Here is a 21,932-nt window from a genome sequence, read left to right as displayed (position 1 = left end):
CAAGGAGATAAATACCATTCTGGAAAAATGGACTGTATTTCTTCCTCTGCCATTATGTCTCTCTGTGGCACAGGGCAAAATCTTTTAAATCAAGTTTCCACGGGCAGTCATGAATTGTGTGTTCCTGCTCTTCCTCACTCCTGGCTTGGGATGTGGATGCTAAAGATCAGAACTTCTCTGCAGAAACGTTAAGCAATTACAGTTTCACTATAATTACCCTCATCTTTTGCAGGTAAATCATTGTTAAATAACACTCACTTTTCTGAAAATCCCATCTGTGGCAAAAAAGCCAGTAGCCAAAATTATGGTCGCTTTTATCCTAATCTCTTTGCACCCTAGTTCCCTCCCTGTGATAACAGCAGCTCATCCATTACCACAGGATGAGGATTCCTGGGAACCCCAAGGGAACATTCCCTGTGTTCAGCTCAGGGGCTGAACAGAGGGATGTACCTGACACACACGGAAGAGCAAGGATGGAATGAAATACTGAACAGCTGCATCCTTACACCAAGGAACATGAGAATCCTGCAAGGACCATTATGCTGGATGTATGCTCAGGGGCTCAAATCTGTCACTTGGCAGCTCCTCCATCCTTTGAAGGTGGAAGCTCTAAACATACACTGACACACATGGGTCTGGTTATTTTTTTTGAAAGCAAATAAACTCAATAAAACAAATTTCCTGCTCCAAGGAGATTGGATGCTTTGGCTCCACTATGCTGATCTCTACCATGTCAGTGAACACAGTAGTGGAAAGGAGTGACTTGTTGTCCCAGAAGTAGATGGGAATGGGACACACCTTGTCAGTGGCTGCCTCAGACAATTTGCTGAGGAGCAAAGAGAAGGCCTGTGCTGGAACGCTGGACTCCCCTTCGGACCTGAGAGGAAATGTATTCAAGCAATCCCTGACCTGAGTACAACTGCTCCAATTCCTTCAGAGCACCTGGGAAGTGGATTGTGCACCCGTAGGGAGTAATGGAGGAAGCAGAATATATGGGCTTTAATGAATTTACTATGCTGTACTAACTCTCACTCTGAAAACTGAGGGCTGACTTAAATGTGGGTCAATATTGTAAAAAAGATGGCTAGGAAAATTCTTTAACTGTTCTTTAGACACTGTTCAAGAAGATGTTTGAGTTAATTAGGTTTTAAAAAGGTCTTGCTCTGACTAATCTGTCACAGACTCGCCAAACATACAGAGGTGATTCCAGGGAAAACAATTTTGCAGCATCCACGGTGTTTAGATGTGGTCATGGGCTCTTTAACCAGCAGGGAACCATCAATATCCAGATGTTGGGATACATCCTGATGGTTACAGTGTGTGCTGGCAAGGGGAGAAAGTTTAGAAGCAGGAAGTTATCAAAGGATATGGAACATCAAGGTTGTAACTCTGCAAGATGCACACAATAAACTGGCAGGTGCCCACTTCATACCAGTTAAAGCACAGTATCACCTAAAAGGTGATGTGGGCCTTTTTTTTAAATGTCCATTTGCAGTTCTCTCTTTCTGTAGTCAGTGAATCCACTGCTCTGGAGAGGAGTAAGAAAACAGATACTCCCACACTGAGCTTTAAACCAGATTCCCATATGGTACCTTGCCGTGCTCTAGGAAGATGTCTCAGCACACTGGAGTATGTCATCAAAAGAGGGAGCATGAGCACACTGAACATCTGCAGCAGTTATTATGTGTTGCATCCCTCCCTGGATTTCACTTATTTTTAAATGAAAATTGGTCTGTGCATTTAGCTTGGAGAAGCAGCACTACCATTCTGCTTCACCACAAACTCAACTCCTGGTCTTGAAGCTTCCTTTTGATTTCCTGTAGGAAAATGACTGATCCCAAAGCAAGCCAGTGAATCCACAGCCACAACTTTGAGCACGTGTCCACTTTCATGTACAAAGTGGCTGATTTGACAAGAAGATAATTTCTGAGCTCTTGTGGCTTCCCAAAACGAGTGCCGTGTATCACACTTCCAAGCTCCAAGATCATGGAATATGGTTTCACTGCACATGTTCAGCCTTCTCTAACTGGCTTTGAGCCCTTCTAAGCAGCTGTTACACTACTTGCACTAAAAAAGTACAGGCTCCCCATTTACCACATAAACGTGTATTTTCCCCCTCAGATTGTGTCTTACAGAGCATTTTTGTACAGAAAATATGTAGCTGAAGACCCCTACTGTACACAGACTAAAAATATAAAGAGAAGTTGTGGCACTAGTGAACACTCCCTCCTCACACCATCTCCAAAAGCTGTATATTGTACCAGTGGAGAATAATTATCAACCTATAGAGGGCAATGGAGGAAAGGAAAATGAAAAAGGTGAAAGTAAAAAAAAGCAACAGGGAGTGTTAGACAATCTATCTTCTGAACTGCAATCCAGTATTTACATTTTGCATGTGTCAGCTAACGAGGTGTAAGCCAGGAAGACGGTAGACCAAAAGGGGCAGATTATAACTATAATGATAAACAGACTTTTTGAAGTATAGTATTTACACATGGGACGTAACAAGTGCTGAACTATGAGAGGATTTAAACTTCTGGCCACTGCTCTGACAGTCAGAAGGGCCTGTCACTTCAATCAGGCTGCAAACAGCCACCTCCCGGAGCAGAGATGGCTTTGGGTAGAGGGATGATCTCCCTCTCTGTGGCACAGCAGCCTGACAGGAGCTGGTCACCATGCACCAGCTGCCACCCCTCTGAGGCAGAACTTTGCTTTCTGCTCTCCTGCTGAGTCCTGTGCCCGCAGAATACAGTTTGTGTGGCTCAGCAAGCCATGACACCCACCTTCATGTCCTCTAGGAGAGCCTGCGGGTCTTCGATGCCTTCTGGAACACACTTCTTGTTCTCTGGGAGAGATTCAAGCTTTTCCACCAGGGCTTTTAAACCCTTCAGTTCAAATTCTGTGAGGTGAGTCCATTTGGTTGAAACTTCTGTAGCTGGAGACCCCGTGGGTGTTTTGGGATAGTCCGTGGGGGTCGTTGATTTTACGCTGTCATCTGACTCGTTGGACAAAGTTCTTTTTAGGTACCTCATTACTGTGGCTTTTTGTTTCCTTCCTGCAGCCTCCTTCCCTTCTGAGTGTGTGCTGTTGGGTGAGGAGGAGCCATCCACCAAGGATTTGGAGTTCTTATCCAAGCTGTCATCCTTCTCCTCCTGGAGATGGGCATCACAAGATTCTTCATCCATGTCTAACCACGAATCTGATGAATAGCTGTCTGTGCTGCGTTTTCTTTTTGCATCTGAAAGTTAGAAAAAGAATGCTGAGTTTTTACCCACTGTAACTCGCAGCTGAAACACTTCTGTACCACTGGGGCCAGGTGCTGCCTATTTCAAAGGGTACTGGAGAATGGTCTAGTGAGTATGTGACAGGAATGGGCTTTATTCAGCTGATTTTTATTTTTTTTTCTTGGGGGGGGGTGTTTGTTTGTCTGTTTTAATGCTGGTTTTCATTAACATCTACTCAGTTCAAATGACTGGGAAACATTTAGGGAAAAATTATGCTTTCTTCAAAGCTTCAGTCCTCTATGCCTTCAATTAAGAGTAGGCAGAGCTCTTAAGTCACACACAATTAATTTTCCCACAAATCCGAAAGAGACCAGATTCGGCAGCTTTGCAGCTTTAAGAGGAGAGTGAGCACAGAAGGAGGAGGGGGAAATGATGGGAGAAAGCACGTTAAAATGCTGTACATCATCATTCTTCCAGGAACCCTGCACAGCACAAAATCAACTCCTCAATACTTTTCCTCTCTGCAAGCAACTAACTGTTGATAAAACAAGAACCCCCAGTTGTTAGTGCATGAATACTCATTGCTCTTCTGAGACAGGATTTCAATTGCGCTTATTTTACAGACAACAAGACAAAACACACTCAGACTGTCACAATTACATGCCACTGGTTTTCTTAATGCCATCCCTGATACATTGTAGGTACTTCTCAGAAAAATTTAAAGGCAAGTTTCTGAGTCTAAAGTACTATTAATCTTAATTTCCCCCTAAGAATCCCAATTGTTACCCAACTCTGTGTAATCAAGCAGTGAAAGCAATGTAAGAAATCAGTGGCCACGGTTCCCTCAAGCACACATCTTTTCTTATTTATTAGGCACAATTTCCTCCACTAAGTGAACAACACTGAATGCAGGCTAGCAACAGCAGGAATTTCTGTGGAAAATACAGTTAACACTGGCAACACCCAGTTAAGTCAATGTGAATTTTATTACTGGCTGAAATGGGTACGAGATCGAGCTGCAAACAAAAACACTGCGAAGGAAACAGAAGTCACACAGAAAGAGTGAGCGAACAATTAATGAAAAGTTCCTTTCACAGCTTCCACGCTCTGCAGTGCAGTAGCTTTGGATTAGGGCAATGTGAATCATGCTTAAGGAAGGATTAACTGGACATTAACGAAAAAGCTCAGCATCCGGTTGTTTAACAGGGAGGTTCAAAACAAATGCTGGAGCCCAGCTCCAAGCTGGAAGTTCTCTGATCACAGAGAACTCCTTGTCTCGTGCAGAGTTTGTACCATCATGTTACAAAATATACATATTATTTGTCAGCTGGGTACCAGGGATGCAACAGGCAGTGGCAGGGTGTCTGAGGGGAGTTTGCCCAGCCTGCCTGGCTGCTCAGCTCTGCAGTTGCAAATAAAGACCCTGCAAGGCCAGGTCAGCTCTGTGTGTTACTGCCCCAGAGATCCGAGTTGGCCACTTTGCATTCTCAGGGCTGCAAAAATCCAGCATCTCTGTCCAGTCCACTCCTTTGGCAACATTTGCATTTTCCTCAAAACCAAAACAGCCGTAAAATGACTCCTGAAAGGCAAGTTTAAGCTGAAATGGCAGTCACAGAAAAGACCAGCAAGGCTGATTGCAGCCAAATCCAGTTCCATCCACAGGGGAGAGGAACTTGCTCCCTGGAACCCTCCAAAAAAGCCTCCTCATGAAGTACAGAACAGATTATTTTGTGTGAGGTGGTGGCATCAACACTCCAAAGCAGCTCCTCCTCTCTGCTCTGTGCTAATACACCCCCATGCTTCTCTTAGAAAAATAAACAGGATTAGAAAATATCTTAACCAGAACATTTAAAACCCACTCTGTTATCCAACTTTTATTTCACACTGTTTTTTCCTTTGTCCACAGTAGCAAGCACACAGACCCACCTCAAAGGCGACATAATCAGCTTATGTCATTCTCCCATTTTACAACTGAGGAAACAGATGCTTGGGAGAAAGCACGATTTGCTCATTGTCACACATCAAATCTAGGGAAAAACCAGGAATCAGAATCCAGGCTCTCGGATCCAGGGCTGGAGCCCCTTCTCTAAGCCACACAGCCTTGGTGAGCTGTTTTACAACTGAGTGAAGCACAAAGCCCAGCCTAGATGGGAGAAAATGCCATGATCTGGCATCAAACAGGAGAGGGTGAAAGCAGATAACACATCCCTCTGCTACCAGGACAGTGTCATTAACAGAAATTGGTATAAATCTGCACAAAGAAAATCATGTTTCTGTTCTCCTGTGCTGTGGGTCTGCTGAACAGGAACTAATAGCTGTAACTGGGGCAAATCACAAGCATAAATAAGGCCTTAAGAAAGCGAGGGAGATCACGTTGTGGAGGTGTGAATAATTTACTCCAAGCAATGCTCTGGTGCTACCAGAAAACAGCTTTCAAGAGCGATCTCCACTTTTTGTCTCTTGCTCTAATCTGTGGAAACAAAAGGCAGGAGAGGAGGGAACACCACGGCGTACTGGGGGCCTATTCCCATGAGAAACAAGCCCACGGAGGGGGGCCTGCAATTCCGTTCTGCCAGCTGCCACCGCTTCCCTGCCACCGGCTGTCTGCGCCAGGCAGCCCTGCTGCGCCGCTACACCTGGGGATGGACACAAACCACTCCAGTCCATCCTCTGGACGAACCAGGGCCCTGCTCTCTGCCAGCCTGGCACCTACCTGATGCCTTGGCTGATTTCACCTCTGGGGACAGGGCTGGCTGTTAACCTGGAGTGTACCAGGCTATTCTGGAGCACCAGGGGATTACAGTGCTGGTGCACCAGCAGATTAAGAGCAGGCTGCTTTCAAAGCACAACTGTCTGCTACTGCTGCTAATCTAAAAAAAAAAAAAAAAGCACCAAGGGAATCAATAATGGAAGGAGAACTTCAAGGTGAGGGAGATTCAATTTTGTGTTTTCAAGTGTTTTGTTGTAATGTAACATGCCACGATTTTTATTTATTCATTTCAATGAAAACACTGTCTGACAGAGTTACTGTGCTGTGAGCTGGGGCCCTGCATAAGCATAATCTGCATTTACTTAGTTGAGAAGTGTATTTTAAGCACTGTATTACCAGGGTTCCACTGACTTGGAGGTTTTTGGTTTATAAAGTCTCTCTGTGGAAAACAGCTCCTGTGAAGCTCAGCTGTGGTTTCTTCTTCTGAGTAAATGCACCAGCCAGTGCCAGTTCAGAACCCCACTTTCCAAGGGGTTATCCAGCCTGGGCTCCCACATAACTTAGTGCAAAAAGACCTTCACCTCCTTCATCTCAAAGCAAATAAAACCTGCTCATACAAACCAGTCAGTGATCTGGCTCAGTGAATAGGAGGAGCAGCACAGGCTTGACCACAGGACAGAGAGTTAGAAATACCTTTTTTTTCTATAGCAGTTCACTTCCCTGTGGTTCTGGGCAAATCATTTAACTTTCCCCACAGTTATCCACTTGTACAAGAAGAATAATTATACACAGTTCCTTTCCTTGCTGGACAATAACTTGCTGTATTACAGAACCTGAAAGAAAGGGATGGGGGTGAGGTATAATTATGAAATCTTTCTAAACTCTTTAGAACAGTCCAGTGTGTAACATCTACCCTGCCATTCCCAGCTCCAATCCCTGACACTGTGACTTGGGAGCAGCAGTTGCTATCAGTCCATTAAAGACAGCAATGACATTTTCATTAGCAGAAAAATCCCTGAGCATGCTGGAAATGTATCACTGCATGGAGCACCCCACACAGGAATCACTCAATGTACTCTAGTACCTGTCTATCATAAGTAAATCTATTCTATCCCCTGAGAAGAGGAAGGGGAAAAAAAAAAAAGACATGGCTCCTTCACTGTGCCAGAGGGCATATTTTCTATATCCATCAGGCTTAATATACAGTTAGAGGCACCCTGTTAAAATTTTAGCAATGGGAATCTTAAAAGCTGCAGGCTACAGAGAAATCATGTCTCTGATAGCCCAGGATCTTCTCCCAATTACTCTTTGTCAGCTCACTCTCAAGATCTGTATCTCACTGAAGGTCAATTGTGGTTGAAAACATCCAGCACAGACTCATTCATGATAAGAGTAAAAATAATGAAGACATATCCACCCTGAAACAGCGCATGTTCAAAACCCAAATAGGGTCCCTTCTGATTTCAGCTGGCAGGACAAATGTCACCGTTGAGAGGGACAAGGAAAAGAAAAAAGAGAAGGAGATGGTGTGCTTTTGCAGCAGCCTGTGATTGCTGTCATGTCGTCATTCCCCTGAGTGTTTGCCCTTCTGGGAGAGATCTGAAAAAGAACAGCCTCACACACTAACTAGGAGGACACGGCCTGAAAATTCATCCTGGGCCTGGAGAATGGGGAAGGAAGCCACAGCCATTGTCCTCCAGCTCATTTAGAGTTGGACTTACATTTCTATTTAGGGAGTGGGAAGACTCAGGGTTTCAGCCCTGCCTCCACAGAGGTGGTTTTTTTTCCTGTCTGAAGTTTTGTGAGTGGAGACATTTAGAAAACAGAAATACAGCGAGCAATATAAATTGCTACAGCAGCATACAAATATCGGGACAGAGGTATCAGAGCACAGTCACAGCAACACATTTTCATGAGTAGGCAACGAATTGAAAGAGTCACTCTGAATCCACCAACCTTCACGTCAAAGCAAATAAATAGTCTGTAATAAAAACACAGTAGGAAAGGTCTAAAGATATCCTTACAACACAGCTGCTGATGAACTCAGTTTTCTGTGTTCTCCAAAGATGTTCTTTAACAACATAGTGATTTTTTTTTATAAGCAGGAGAACAGAATCTCTACCAATTCTATGCAAACTAGTCCCCAGTGAATCCCAGGGACCACGGGCAGCACCCTGCAGTCTGTCTGGTCGATGCCCTCCTCAACTCACAATCGGCTGCTCAGCTTCTGAGAGCCACCACAACCAGGGCACCAGAAGATACATGAGAAGAGGAAGCAGCACAACTCAAGGGCGAAAAATAGCCAGTTCTAGCACCCAAAAGGAAAGGTAGAAAGTGGACATTTAGAACAAATTATGTCAAGGAAATTATTTTTACGAAGTAGGAGAAACATGAGGATCATCAAGAGAAATTTCTGAAAATGAACACAAGGCTGTGAAGAATTTTTTTCTTAAAGCAAGAGGGACAGAAGACAATTAAATCTACAGAGGGGTTTGAGGGAAGTTAAGTACATTGCTTCATTACTCTTTAAGGAGAATAATGGGAAATTCTTCGTCAAGGGATACTTCCTCAGGGGAAATCAAGAAATTGCTTGCAGATAGAGAAGTCCCTAAGGAAGAGACAATTTAAGGACCTTAACAGCTCTGAAGAAAAGTTTAAAAACAAAGAGGCAGGGTTTGGAACACTGACCTCATTTGGATATCCTATCCCTCAGCAGGTGAATATTAAGATACACACACCACAGAACAAACCAGTTTAACTCAAGAATTACAGTTCATAGAGATTTATTTGAGTCAAGAGCCTGGACACAGACCAGTTAAAAGAAAAGCAGGTATTGGAAACAGTATTACTCATGCAGAACAAAGCAGTGCAGCTTTGTGAAGGTAAATAATGTACCTTTACTCCTTTGAATATGACAAATGCCATAGTGAAAGATCCAGTAGATATATTAGATCTGGTCACAACCCTCAGTTAAGTAATTATTTTAAGGTTAAGATTCTGCCAAGAAATAAAAAAACCCCAAGTTTCTGACAAAACAAAAGTATACATCTGTCTGTCCTGGAGAGAAAGGCCCTGGATGTCAGTGTCAGAGATTTACCAGGACTCTTTGGTCATGCAAAACAATCCTGTTCCCTCTAGACACTGGATATCTATAGTTCCAGGTGAGCTTTTATAGGATTGGAATATCTCTCAGCTACTGACTGGACTGAGGCACCTTTCGTGGGGATCACCAAACCATCATCAGTAATTACAGAGCTGGGCTGAACTCACACTGGTGATTCTCCAAATTTCTCCACACATAGTTCCTGCTTAACTAACCCTTCTTGAGCAAGGTCTCACAGAGTTAAATGTGAAGCACCCAACTTCCCAGTGACCCCAAGAAATTTCCCTGGCCTATCTGCACAGACTATTAAGCTTCCTCGAGTTATTCTTGGTCAGTAAAACTCACTGGAGGATGACATCTGCCCGTAACTTCTTCAGTCCCTTCTACCAAGAATTGTGCTCGTAGGTAAACGTTTCCCTCCTCTGCCCAGTGCCCGGGGCAGTGCCAACCATGCCAGGTTCACTCCAAGTGGCACCTCAGGGAGCAGGAGGCACAGAAATACTTCAGTCCTCCTCCACATTTAACACATATCAGTTAAGATTTAGCTGGTGCTTGTGCTATTTTCAGCTATTCTGTGCTTAAAAGCGGGGAGGCAACATGGCCCACGGCCTTGTTCCATCAAAGGGAGGAAAAAGAGGGCAGTTCAGCAAGGCAACAATTGGAATTGTCACACATTGATGCAAAGCTCACATCAGTGCCAAGGTAATGCCCTCCTGCTTCAGGCACATCTATCTGTCTCTGCTCTGGTCCATTTTCAGCTCTTGTTGTAAAGGTTTCTTCAACCTCCCTGCACTGGGGTTATAGATCATGGAGATTTGTGTAGGTGTTTTCTAGGGTTTGTTATTCTGCAGAACTAGAAGTCAGTCACCAGAGAGAATTACAGTAGAGTTCAAGGAAAAGAGAAAGAAGGCAGGTTTAGTGACCACAAAACATTCTGTAGAGGAGACACTCTATAAAAGGACTAAATATCCACCCCACCAGAGCACATTTGCAATACACACATTTCTGGCTACTGAGGTACTGTGCCAAACATGGCAGTAAATCCTCAACTGTTTGGCAGATCATCTCAACACAAACATTACTGAAACCAAGGAACAAATGCATCCAAAAAATATTTTTCTAGGATCCACTTGCTAAGGCAGCGCTCAATAAATCTAATTCAAAGTAAGTTGGTACTTCCTGGAAATGCTTAAAGAGTCAAAAATCTTCCTCACCCCAAAATAAAAGAAACAGTTCATTAGAAATACTACAGTTCTCCAGTTCAATTTATAATCTGCTTTGCAGAAACCAAAGCAGCAAGTAGCCCGAGGTGCCAGCACCAGTGGTGAATGTGCACTCAAAGGATTCACTCACCAATTAACATTGATTCTTTCTGGTACTCTTTGCTGAGGTGGCAGCGCTGGGTCACACAGGACACGTATCTCTCCAGGACATACCAGCACATTTCATAGTAGAAAGGATACCGGAATTTGGCGTGCACCTGGAAGCAAGAGCAACACTGTCAGTCCATGGGGAAGGGAGAGAAGTTTGCAGCACAAGGGCCAGTCATCATTGCCATCGTGTTATCAAGAGCACAAACAGTGTGCAGGAGGGGGAGGGGAGAGGGTGGGAGCAGGGAGCTGAATGCCTCCAGCATACGGAATGAGGAGCGAGCCTGCCTGCCTGCCATGACAGCATCATTTCTTGGTTCACTAATTTGTATCCTCTTGGGGTGGTGGGAGAGGAGAAGGGTTTGTGTTCTTGTGAAATCAGGAAGCTGATGGATGGCCCCTACGGAATTATTTACCTGCTGTATAAACATAGGGTGGTCACATACAGATGTTAGTCACTAAAGCTCAAAGTACAGGCGTGGGTTTCCATCCCCTAAATGCTAGCACAGGATTCTTATCAAAATGGCAACATTACCTAAATGAGTCAAGCAGGAAACACCTCTTTTGCAATTGTGGTCATCACAACAATTTAATTATATAAATGAACACATAAATTCTCGATTATTGATAACTGCACATTGAAGTAAAAATCCCTTATGTGGTTTACACTGAGTGTTTTGATAACAAGTTAGGTTTTGCCACAAACAGAATAAGGACAGAAAAGCAGGATTTTGACAAAAGATCCTGTCAAGCTGTGCACTGTTTCTTAGACCTGTTTTACTCACAATAAAAGCTTAATTCTCCAACGTTAGGTATTTGTGAGAGCATTTCAGATTCAAAAGAAAACAAAGTGGGTTTCCTCCCCTTCCAATATAGTTTTCTATCTGTGGGAGGTCACTGTACCAAAGAAGAATCTGGGAAGTTCCTAAAATGCAGGAAGATGTGTGTTTTTCTTGTGATTTGTTAAAAATGGATGCCATGTATCCTGCATGCACTCGTACTTTCTCCTGGTGGCACAGAAATCTGCATTTTGCAGGCTCACATGCATGCACTGCACTGGGATTGTAGGAGCTGCTTTAAAACATTCTCTGCATATTAACTCTGCCCTAGCCCAGAGGTGTGCACCCACCTTTAGTGAAAACCTGGACTGCACCAGAAAGGAGCATTACCTTAGAAAAAACAAAATAAAACCAAAACACCACCCCACCCCAGAATACCTGAAAGCCTGAAGTCTAAACAGAACCACAGAAGTTCAGATTCAGCCCTGTCCAAACATCTGTGTGGTGATCAAAGCATCCACTTGAGCAGATCAGTGACTTACTGGAATGCCCATATTTGAAAGCTGTCCCCAAGGTGGACAGCCAAAGAACTTGCCTCTGTTCACCAGGCACAGGAAATACAAACACTTTTAGCAGTAAAACAAAATGTAATAGAGGGAAAATATACTGTATTGTCCCACTAAATATACTGCAGTGTAGGATTTAAATACTCTATGGCAATTCCCAAAAGTTAAGATCTCTTAAATTCAACACAAACACAGCTGGCAAATCTGAACTGCGTGTTGCTATGGATCATGCATCCAGCAATGCTGCACCTTTCCAAATGTTTCCCTGTGCTGTTTGTTACAAAGCACACAAACCAAAAAAAGAAGGGAAAAAAAGAAAAGGGAAAAAAAAAACCCAACCAACCAAACAACAACCCCCTAAATGTGAGAACATTTAACCCCAGGGCCTTTTTGCATCGGAGAAAATTCTTCCTTTGGTTTAGTTATTTGTCATAAAGAAGAGATCAAGTCACTTATCACTATTAGGGAACACAGGGGAAATTAGCCATGCTAAAATATATGCTAATAAAGGAACTCAAATTTTTCCAAGAGAGCACTGCAGGAAACAAAATTTGCAAAGAATTGACTTACAAACAGGAAGCCGCCTTCCACCCCTCAGCCTTCAAAAGGTTTTCAGCCACATGCCTGGGAATATTAAAGACATCATTGCTCAACATTTGTTGACAGATTCTGAGCTTCACCAAATTTAGTTGTTACCAATGTTAATTCAATGTGAAAGACAAGGCAGTAATGCATGCAGTGCTCCCATTATGTATATCAATCTTTAATATTCAATTTGAGTTCCTAATTGCCTCGCTATCAATGTTCCAACCCACAGCAAATCCCTCCATGCCTCTGGAATCCATGGTTTGCCCGAGAAGGCTCTGCTTTTACAAACCTTCAGAAGGAAGAGCTTCTGTAGAGAGAGATACTGGTGCAAAGATCTACAGAGCCTCCTGCCAGTAAAGCAACTCTTACAGTGCTTTAAAAACTTTTAAGGTTTGCCTTATGGAAAAGTACAGAGGAGTGTGCTCTCTATGATATCCTTGGACATTTATTAATTATAATGGATGTGAACTGCATTATGTGCATGTCCATACTCTTTCCATTGTACACTTTCAGTCAAATGAACCCTTATGGGGAGGGGGGAGGAATAAAAGAAAGAAGGAAAGAAATTAAAAATGTTCTGTGATGAGTTTGAAGTGTAATATCTGATACAGACACTGCCAGAGGACTAAATTCCCCACCAGCAGGGAAATACACTGGATCATCTAATAGGCATTTCCAGCTCTAACTTCTGTGATTAATAATTTACAATCCACTGAAAAAAAAAATTTAATTATTCCTGTACAGCAAGAAAAAATCCTCTCTGGAATATGATCCATTTCTTCAGTTCAAAGTGAAATTATTTTACAGACTTATATCCTCCTCCAAAACCAAAACAAAAATCCTCAGCAAGTAAGACACAGGCTTTCCTGAAGAAAGTATTAATCTTTTCCACAATGCCTATTAAAATCATTACAAACTCCACTTGTGTTTAATCAATCTAATCACAATATTGAAGCAGAATTTCTGATTATTTACAAAATTATTAATCTATCCACTTGAAATGTTATCTTACATCCCAGAAAACATAATGAATAGCAGACACCATCATCTGTGAGTGACCACCTTACGTATATATATGGAGTGCCCTTGTCCCTACTCATGTTCAAATATTTTAAGGCAGTTAAATTTAGATGAGCTGGGAGTAAGTTTGACACATTCCTCCTCTTCAGTACCACAGAGCTGTATCCCCCCTATGCTGAATGATGAATCCCTGCTCTGCAGTTCCTCAAGCTGGGCTTGCAGAGCTAAACAGCTTGGCCTGTTTGACTGCCTGTTAATTGGCCTCCAGGAAAGCCAGGCTGCAAAATGAGAGTCTCTACGAACTGTAAGGCTGGAGAATATTTGTTTACCTCAATTGCACATTAGGAGCTGTTTCCGACAATAGACATGTTTTTTATTACTCCTTAAAACTATTTTTAAATGGCTACAAGCCTCTTAAGAAGTCTCCCAGGGGTATGAGGAATTAAGCTAGAATAAGCATGACAAGTATATAAACTAAGCAATTTTATCAGGCTGTAAATCAGCATTACCATTTCAACCATGTATTTATTCTTGTCTGAGCTGCTAAGACAATAACTACACCTAGCATAAAAATTACTTTGAATATCAGCAATCAAAGATGATTAAGCATTACAGAGCAGGTTTAAACACAGTGAAACCTCCATAAAATTGCTCTGTGCAAAATGAAGAGGGGAAGCACACCTGTATTACACTTTGAGTGTGGCAAATTACTTTGTCAATCACATCATGTAATTTACTTCTGTGCTATACACAATGGAAAGATCAATACTGATGAGAAACTCATTTGCAGTATGTTCACACTGGCAAATTTGTGTGAACTGTGTGGTACTGAGTCTGCCAGAGCAGCCAGTGGCTGAATGGAATTATTTCAACAAAGAAATGACAAAATTTGATTGGCAAAGCAAACAATGTAGTACAAACCAGAATCCTGTTTTGAAACCATTTCCCCCTCAAGATTCCTACATGACATTTTTAGGTGGGGGGGGCTGTTATTATTTCTAAATAACAGTATTGATTTTCCCGTCTTTTATCAAACTTCTGTATGCCTTAGATGAACAGCTTCTATTTTGTTTCTGTCCAGAAATTCTTGCTATTCTTCAGCTGTTCACACAGTTCAGTTATTATACACCTGCCTATGAATACAAGTTTTTAAACACAGGTACAGGCTGTGTGTAACACGTTGCCAGCACACGTCAACATCCAACTGCTGAAATCGCTTCTGTGAAGCCCTGGAACCTCTGGGCTTTTGGCTTTCATTGGTCTTTTTTAAAGCACTTAAGTATTTTTGCAAGGAAAATTATAAAGAACTACACAGGCTTCAAAGAAAATCTAAATCAAAACTGATGACAGTAAAGGACTGATTTGGGATTTCCAAATGTTGCAGTATCCCTTTCCAAAAAAACTGGGACAGGACATTTTAGAGATGCAGATACCCAACTCCCAGAACCTCCCCCCAGGATCAGGATGCCAGCAAATTTTAAAAGGCATTTCAGTGGACCTGGCTGGTAAGTTCCTAAAAGTTACAGGGAATTTTGCCTCCTGGTATAAAAAGCTTAGAAGATCAAAGCTGCACCCAACTTCCCAAGGAGAGGGGCCTGACATGAAGCACAACTGAGCAGTAACAACCCAAAGTGTGTGATCTTGGGTTGCTCAAGTCTTGTGGGAACAAAATGTCAGCTTTTATACATCTCCAGGAAAAAGAGTGTCTCCTTCCCATCTTCCCCACAGACACCAATGGAATTAAATAGTTTCTGGCACTGATCCTTCCTCCCAGTCTACTCCATTTGAGTTTCCTGTGCGCCCATCCTTCCCAGCACCAACAGACCCTCCTCTGAACACCTGCAGTGTGTATTTCCAGCAGGTATTGCTGGTTCTTATTTACAGTCACTCTGAAAACCTTCCTGTGCCCAGCACCTCTGCCAGGCTACAGTGAGCCCCTTCCTCTTTCTGCCACCTTCACTTTTCCCTATCCAAGTCCTTTACATTTTCTTTAGACCTTGATGCTCTTTCTTGGGACACCTATTCAAAGCCAGGCTGAATCCACTCTGGTCTCTACTCCTGCTCTCTGCTCTCCCTGTCTTCTAATTCCCCTAAATTTCAGCTTTTGTCTTCGTGTCTCTTCCACTAAGAATTCATTTTTCTGCTAAATATTTCTTCTCTTCATTAAAGTCACTCCAGGAAACCAACTGCTCCCACCACTGTTTTGCAATGTGAAGATTACCAGGCCTTCTACCCCCTGCAAAGTCAGGGAGGCTGGGAGGAGGACACCCTTCCTCCCACTGAGATGTACTTCAGAATAACATATTTGCTTCAGGCCTATGCACTCTCACTGCAAAGAAAGCAATCTGGGGTGAAAGCCCACTTGGAGCCAGAACCAGTTTAGAGGTGCACAACACTGAACTGCACTGATGTCCACAATGTACTGTTTTAAGATTTTTTCGTGGAGAATAATTGCAATTACCTGCCATTTTGCCAGCCAAAATCTCCATTAACACCACAGTTGGCATCTGTGCCAGTGATTCACCAGTACTGTCTCAGTGCAAGGCCTCCAAAAATGTCCCCATCTGGATTTGCACATACCTCTGGTCCACTAAAACGGTGGCACTTCCTTCAGATTCTGCTGCTTTATGAAACTACAAAGGATATGATGACTCTGTGCCCTGTTTACTAACCAAGGATAAAATTTTCACTCCCAACTAAGAGGAGGCACAGTAACCTCCAACCTCTCCATCAGGCAGATGCTACAGCCACATGAACATTACAATGTTCAGATTATTGTCCCACCCCAGACTCTTTGCTCCAAGAAAATCTTGCACAGTATCGAGTCACTGGAGAAGAAAATCCTGCCAGTTACAGAAGTCAGTTCATACACAACTTCTGTGCAGCTTTGTCAGTTCAGCTGTGGACAGCAGAACCATCCCAGTGCCATTGGTTCTCCAGGCTCAGGTATCCCAGGTGTGCCCAGAGATGATAAGCAGGGGGTCACCAGAAATCCTGGTACAAAGGTCTGTGAAGTGCAATGTGTTTTTATGCAAAAGGGAAGGTGTTTTATGAAAGTTTAACAGGCAGACAAAAGACACAGAAGGGACACATCTGTGGGAAGTAGGGAAAAACAGATGAGTACATCCCACTAAAAATAAACCAACATTTGAAAGTCTCATTACTTCGTGTTTACCTCTTGTTTCAACAACTCTGACACAGAGATCCCGTCAGTTGTTGTTTGTCAGGAGGGAATACGAGAGAGAGACTATGACAGATCAGTCACAAAGAACTGCTCAGTTAAAAAGAGAATCAAGTGTCCTTACCCTTGTTCTGTCCTCAATCTCATAGATGCGAAGCTGCATGGGAACATTAAAGCTATGCAGGATATTTCCACCAAACACCAGAGAATCTACTGGAGTATAAACCGCGTGTATCCACCCTAGAGAGGGAAAGCAAACAACTGAGAATGCCTCGTGCTATGTAGTGTTACAGAGCAATTTATCATCAAATTTTAACAACCCCCTGAGCCCCACTGTGCAGGAGATGAGAGGGTAAAGCAGTGAAAGGTTAAATGGGATGCTCATAGCCCCACTTCAGGACCAGTCACAGCAGAAGGGCATCTTGTGACGTACCACCCTCTGTAAATCAGGTTCTTCTATTTATTCACCGAACAGTTACAGTGTTTACTGAGCACACTCAAGCTTGTGACTCAACCACATCCATGACTAAGAAGTAAATTCAGTCTGTTTGATACACTCAGGCTCTCAGACGTATCTCCTGGCACCTCCAGCGGGGCTGCAAACCATGTCAGCAGTGGTGGGGGCAAGGGCTGTGGGACTGGACTGAGGCACAGCAAACGTCCTTCACACCAGCACCAGAACACACAACTTCAGATGTCTGAAATGTCAACCTGCCAGCCCTCCTTCAGAGGTGAAAGTTTCACCCCCTTTGATAAACTTCCTGAAGTAACTGAGAAATCTTTTTGGCTGAAAGCCCCAAGTAAAGGGATTTAACATTTCTATTACTGGAGCTGATAAGGTTGTTCTGATCCAGTCCCACAAGGGACTGAATTCATTCCACAGGCTCCAAAGAATCTTCTATCACAACGAAAATCCAGGCACAGCAATTCAGGCAGCCACACACCAGCTCTTCTGCCTCTGCATTGTTTGCTTGGTCTGTCAGGAGCTGAAGCTCTGGCTATGCAAGACTGTAGCCTCTGATCTCTGCAGTGAAAAAGGAATTGATCCTGCTAATGATCTGGGACCCACAGAGACCTGACACTTTTTTTTTCCCTTCTTTTTTTTTTAATGAAAAGCATTACAATTTATAAACCAGCAGACAGCAAAGCAACATGGGGGGCGGTCAATTTTCTCCTGACTGTGCAGTACTTTCCACTAAAGCTGTGGCAGCTCTCCTTCACTTCCACATCAGTGAGGGAGCAGGGAAATGCCATTCAGCCTAGAGGGTTCCCCAGCTAGCAGCCACAAAAGTGCTCCTCCACAACAATCTTTCGACCATAAAGGCCTGCAAGGCTCTACCTGAGAAGTCCTTGAGCCACAGCAGATGGCAGGACTGAGGCTTTCATTTAAGGGCATGTTGGTAGGAGAGAAATAGGAAGGAGAAAAAATCAACACTAGAATTTTCCCTCTGGAAACACAGGCCCAACCCTCTGGATACATTATTTTTCTGAATTTCAGAATCAGGGGATGATAGAGGTGTGGAAGGGACCTCTGGAGGTCCAGCCCCCTTCTTGAACAGGACCACCCAGAGCCAGCTGCACAGAACTGTGTCCAGCTGGCTCTTCAGGAGCTCCTTGGATGGAGACTCCACAGCCCCTCTGGGCAGCCTGTTCCAGGGCTCAGTCAGTTCCCAGGTCTGATTCCACACACCCAATGTGACACATATAAAATCAGTGGGTGGCTCATGGCTCTGGCAGCTCATGGAATTATTGCACCTTTCCTGCTTCAGTCAGGATAATTTCAGCTGCAGAGTCACTCACAATGATCCAGCCTGTTTATTACTTCCAAATCAAGAACAATCAACTAGAGAGGAATGTGGGTTTTTTTCATATAAGGGTAGGGTGGCAACTACATACATGAACATTATAAAAGCTTCACAACTGAAGGAGTTCAGCACTTCACATGAAATGCATCAGTCTGTACTAAGAGCAAACTACTAGAAAAATAAATTATCTTCCTGATCTAGTCTTTGGGAAGGAAAACAGATCCAAGGTCAAAGAAGTTGGAGTCACTGCTTCCACTGGGTAATCAAAGACTTCTGTGCCTGGAGGAAAGAATGGAAGCCATGTGCTGAAGCACATCTCTTGCTGGGTCCCCAAAGCAATTTATTGGCTCGGTGCTGAAACACAGGGTAGGTCTGTGTGACAATTCACCTTAATTGTCAGGTTTAAAGATGAACAAAATGAAGCTCGAAAAAGTGAAATGACTCGTCCACGGCCACACAAGTGAGTGGTGGCAGAAGACAGCTCAGAAACAGCCACTTATCAGAACACTGGAGAGCCCCCACCACCACTTCCCATTGCAGCTCCCTCAGCAGAGGTGTCGATGTCCAACCACACCGGAACCGACAGATGCAACAAGTTATTCTAATGGAATGATCAACATCATTCAAGATACAATTTGATATCTGATATTTACAGCTTAAGTAAAAGGAGTAGCTGAGCAGAAGCCTGGCTTTCTAGTCCAATATGAAAGGTTAAAAGGAGATATCCCTTCATTTTATAATCAATAAAATGAAATCCCATCAATGCAGTTGTTCTTTGAGTGGATGCTTCTACTGCAACCACACAGTAGCCTCCTCCTACAAATTGTATTTTCTCAGTGAAAATTTCATGCTGGAGTGCAGCTGGTTTCATTGTTTCCTGCTCTTTGGGCTTCACTCATCAAACCTTCCCTGACCTCTCGACTCTGCCCCCACTAGATGCCAAGGATCTTTGTATCTGCTAGACTTTCTTGGCACTAGTCCCAATATTTCTGGGAGAAATGTGAAAGGATCTATCACTGGCTTGAGCCAATGCTCCAACAAACGGTGTCCCAGCCCTGATAAGTGCTCAGCAGAAAGATAACAAACACAAATATAGTTTTGAACATCTACTGTTACAGAGCTGATACAGGTGCAAAACTAAAGTCTTCCTTAAATTATCTGAGACAACCTCTGGTTCCGTGGATAACATCTTTAATTCCCCACCTGCATTTATAATACAGGACTAATCATCTTAGAAACAATTAGTGCCTTCAACAATTAGTGCCTTCAACTGCCAGCTTCTGAACTAACTAAATATAAGGTCCTTCAAGATGCAAGTATTTCTAACAGCAAGACTGAAAATACTGCTAAATACTGTTAATGACACAGTTCTCAATATACAGACCCTACAATAACGCAGCCCTAAAATCCACCAGAGTTGGGAAAACAAAAATAAACCAGAGACCAAGCAACAAACTCAAAATCATTAACTGTAAAGTCCTGGTAAGCAAAGTTCCTACCCCTGCCAAAGCATGGAATAGGATGATTTCCAGGCACAGCTCAGAGATGGGTGTGGATGATGCCTGTGGGTACCATCCCTTCCCTGCTGAGCACAGAGCTCAGTCCCGGGGAATCCCAGATCTCCAGCAGTTCATGTGCTCCCACAGGCAGGATCCAGCTCACAGCCCCTCTGCCAGCTACAGGACACAGCCCTGTCACAGGAGTCACCTGCACACAAAATAGATTTTGGCCACTCAGCTGTACAGGGTGTTTCAGTCACACTGTATCCCAAAATAGCTTCCACTTGCCTGAGGAACGTCCGTGCATAATTGAAACTGCAGAGGCACAAACGCCAAGAGGTGTATTCCAGGGACACAGGACAGAATGGGCAAGGTTAGACAAAAAGGATGGGAGAATTGACCAGGCAGAAAATCCCAGGAAGATGGACACAGGTGTTACAAAGGAAAAAAAAAAACAAAAACATTAAAATCTCCTGTTCTAATATTAACAAGGCTGTGTACAGAGAAAAACTGGGAGCCAGCACCAGAAAAGTCGAAGTAGGAGGAAACAGAGATGAGCAGAACACAGGAAACAGTTTCCATCAGGGTAATATATTGTGGAAATGAGCTCTGAGAACAGAGAAGCTTGGATGGCACATTCAATCCATCCCCACAGCTTAGATACAGCACGACTCAGAAATAAACTGAGGAGGATGGATGTTCATTGTGACCATTTGCAAACAAGAACACCCATCTTCTCAGCTCCCCAATTACTAAGGTTTTTAGAGAGGAAGATAAACCTCCAGAACAGGAGAAAGCTGCACGTATGTGTCAGACAAAAGAGCAGCCAGGGGGTTTCTTTTGGTATCATCCCCACCACCACATCCCCTGCCTCACCTTCACCTTTGCCACTGCTTTTCATCAGATGAATCGACAGCTCTGCTGACATGTGTGATCACATCACCCTGTGCTGAACAGCCTGTCATCTGTGTTCATGTGTGTCTGACTTCCAGCTCTCACAGCAGCACCTTGCCACAGAGCCTCCAACACAGACACCTCTGAACTGAGTTCCTCAGTTCTCTCCTCAGGGACTGCTTTCTGCTGCTCACACAAACCCTGGCACTGCTGCACAACCCTCTGTGTTTCATGGCTTAGTGCAAGACAGGAGATAACACCTCACCTCTTGGTCCCTGTCTCAAAAACTGTAACATTGTCAAAAACAAAAAAAAAAGGAACAGAGTAAAATGCCACAAGTTCAGTTTTATCCTTCATGCTAAAAAAAAAAAGCACTGGAGCAATATCAGAACAAATGGATTAAGGACTGAAAAAGTCAAAAGTCAGTGGAATAAGATATTATTAATTTTTGGCTGAAAGCCACAAACAAAAGCACCTGCTAAATACCACCTAAAGCTACAATTAAATCCTGCAGATGAAAGACATACATTGTGGCTTCAAGGACTAGTCATGAACCAGAAAACTCTTCCTCATGGATGACCAGCCTCAAACCAGCCTGTGCTGATATCAGTGACGAGGGAGGGAAGGTGGAACCAACCCGTCCTTCCTTCCCTGGGAGCAGAGCTCTCCACACCACACGCCAGCACCAGGCTCAGCCAGAGGGGGTGTGTGGATTTGGGAGTGCAGACACTGCACAGCCCTCAAGTCAAGCCTCAACAAGAAGCCCATCCACTTATGGTTTTCTGAAGCTGATGTTTTTTATTTCAGTTCTCGGTGATCAGTAAGTGCTTCTTCCTTCCCAAAACAATCCTACTTTATGAAGCCAAGCCAACACTGAGCAGGAATTCTATTCAGGAGGCTCAGAAATGCTCTCAGCTGATTTACAGTTATGAATTATTCCACCACTCCTAAGATACTTGAATATTTAGATGTTATCATCTCTAGTAAATCAAGAAGGTAAAATTAACAGTAACAAACGTTTTTCTGAACAGTTAAAAGACATGATCTCATTATCGTTTGAATTTTATAAAACAAGTATTATTAAACATTGCAAACTTGTTAGAAGACTTCAGTGGGCTGCAAATTCCTACTCAAGGATGCAATCATCCATCTGAGAATAATGAAAAAGAATATTAACTTACAAAGCTATGGAG

At 43.3% G+C, this 21,932-nt stretch overlaps 1 protein-coding gene across 8 annotated transcripts in view; it reads right to left on the bottom strand.

Moving 5' to 3' along the window:
- The window catches only part of KDM2B (lysine demethylase 2B), a 116,554-nt gene that overhangs the window by 44,350 nt on the left and 50,272 nt on the right, over positions 1 to 21,932 (bottom strand). For all 8 annotated transcript variants that reach the window (XM_051785802.1, XM_051785798.1, XM_051785799.1 and 5 more), the window contains 3 exons: positions 16,666 to 16,781; positions 10,391 to 10,517; positions 2,784 to 3,238 (listed from right to left, as the gene is read on the bottom strand). In XM_051785802.1, the coding sequence (XP_051641762.1) occupies positions 2,784 to 3,238; positions 10,391 to 10,517; positions 16,666 to 16,781 (698 nt within the window). The remainder of the gene's footprint in view (positions 1 to 2,783; positions 3,239 to 10,390; positions 10,518 to 16,665; positions 16,782 to 21,932) is intronic.

This window comes from Manacus candei, unplaced genomic scaffold (assembly GCF_025592945.1).
Source record: "Manacus candei isolate 608988 ecotype Guabito, Panama unplaced genomic scaffold, ASM2559294v1 h1tg000020l, whole genome shotgun sequence".
Taxonomy (NCBI): Eukaryota; Metazoa; Chordata; class Aves; order Passeriformes; family Pipridae; genus Manacus; species Manacus candei.
This window is presented reverse-complemented; position numbering and strand designations above follow the sequence as displayed.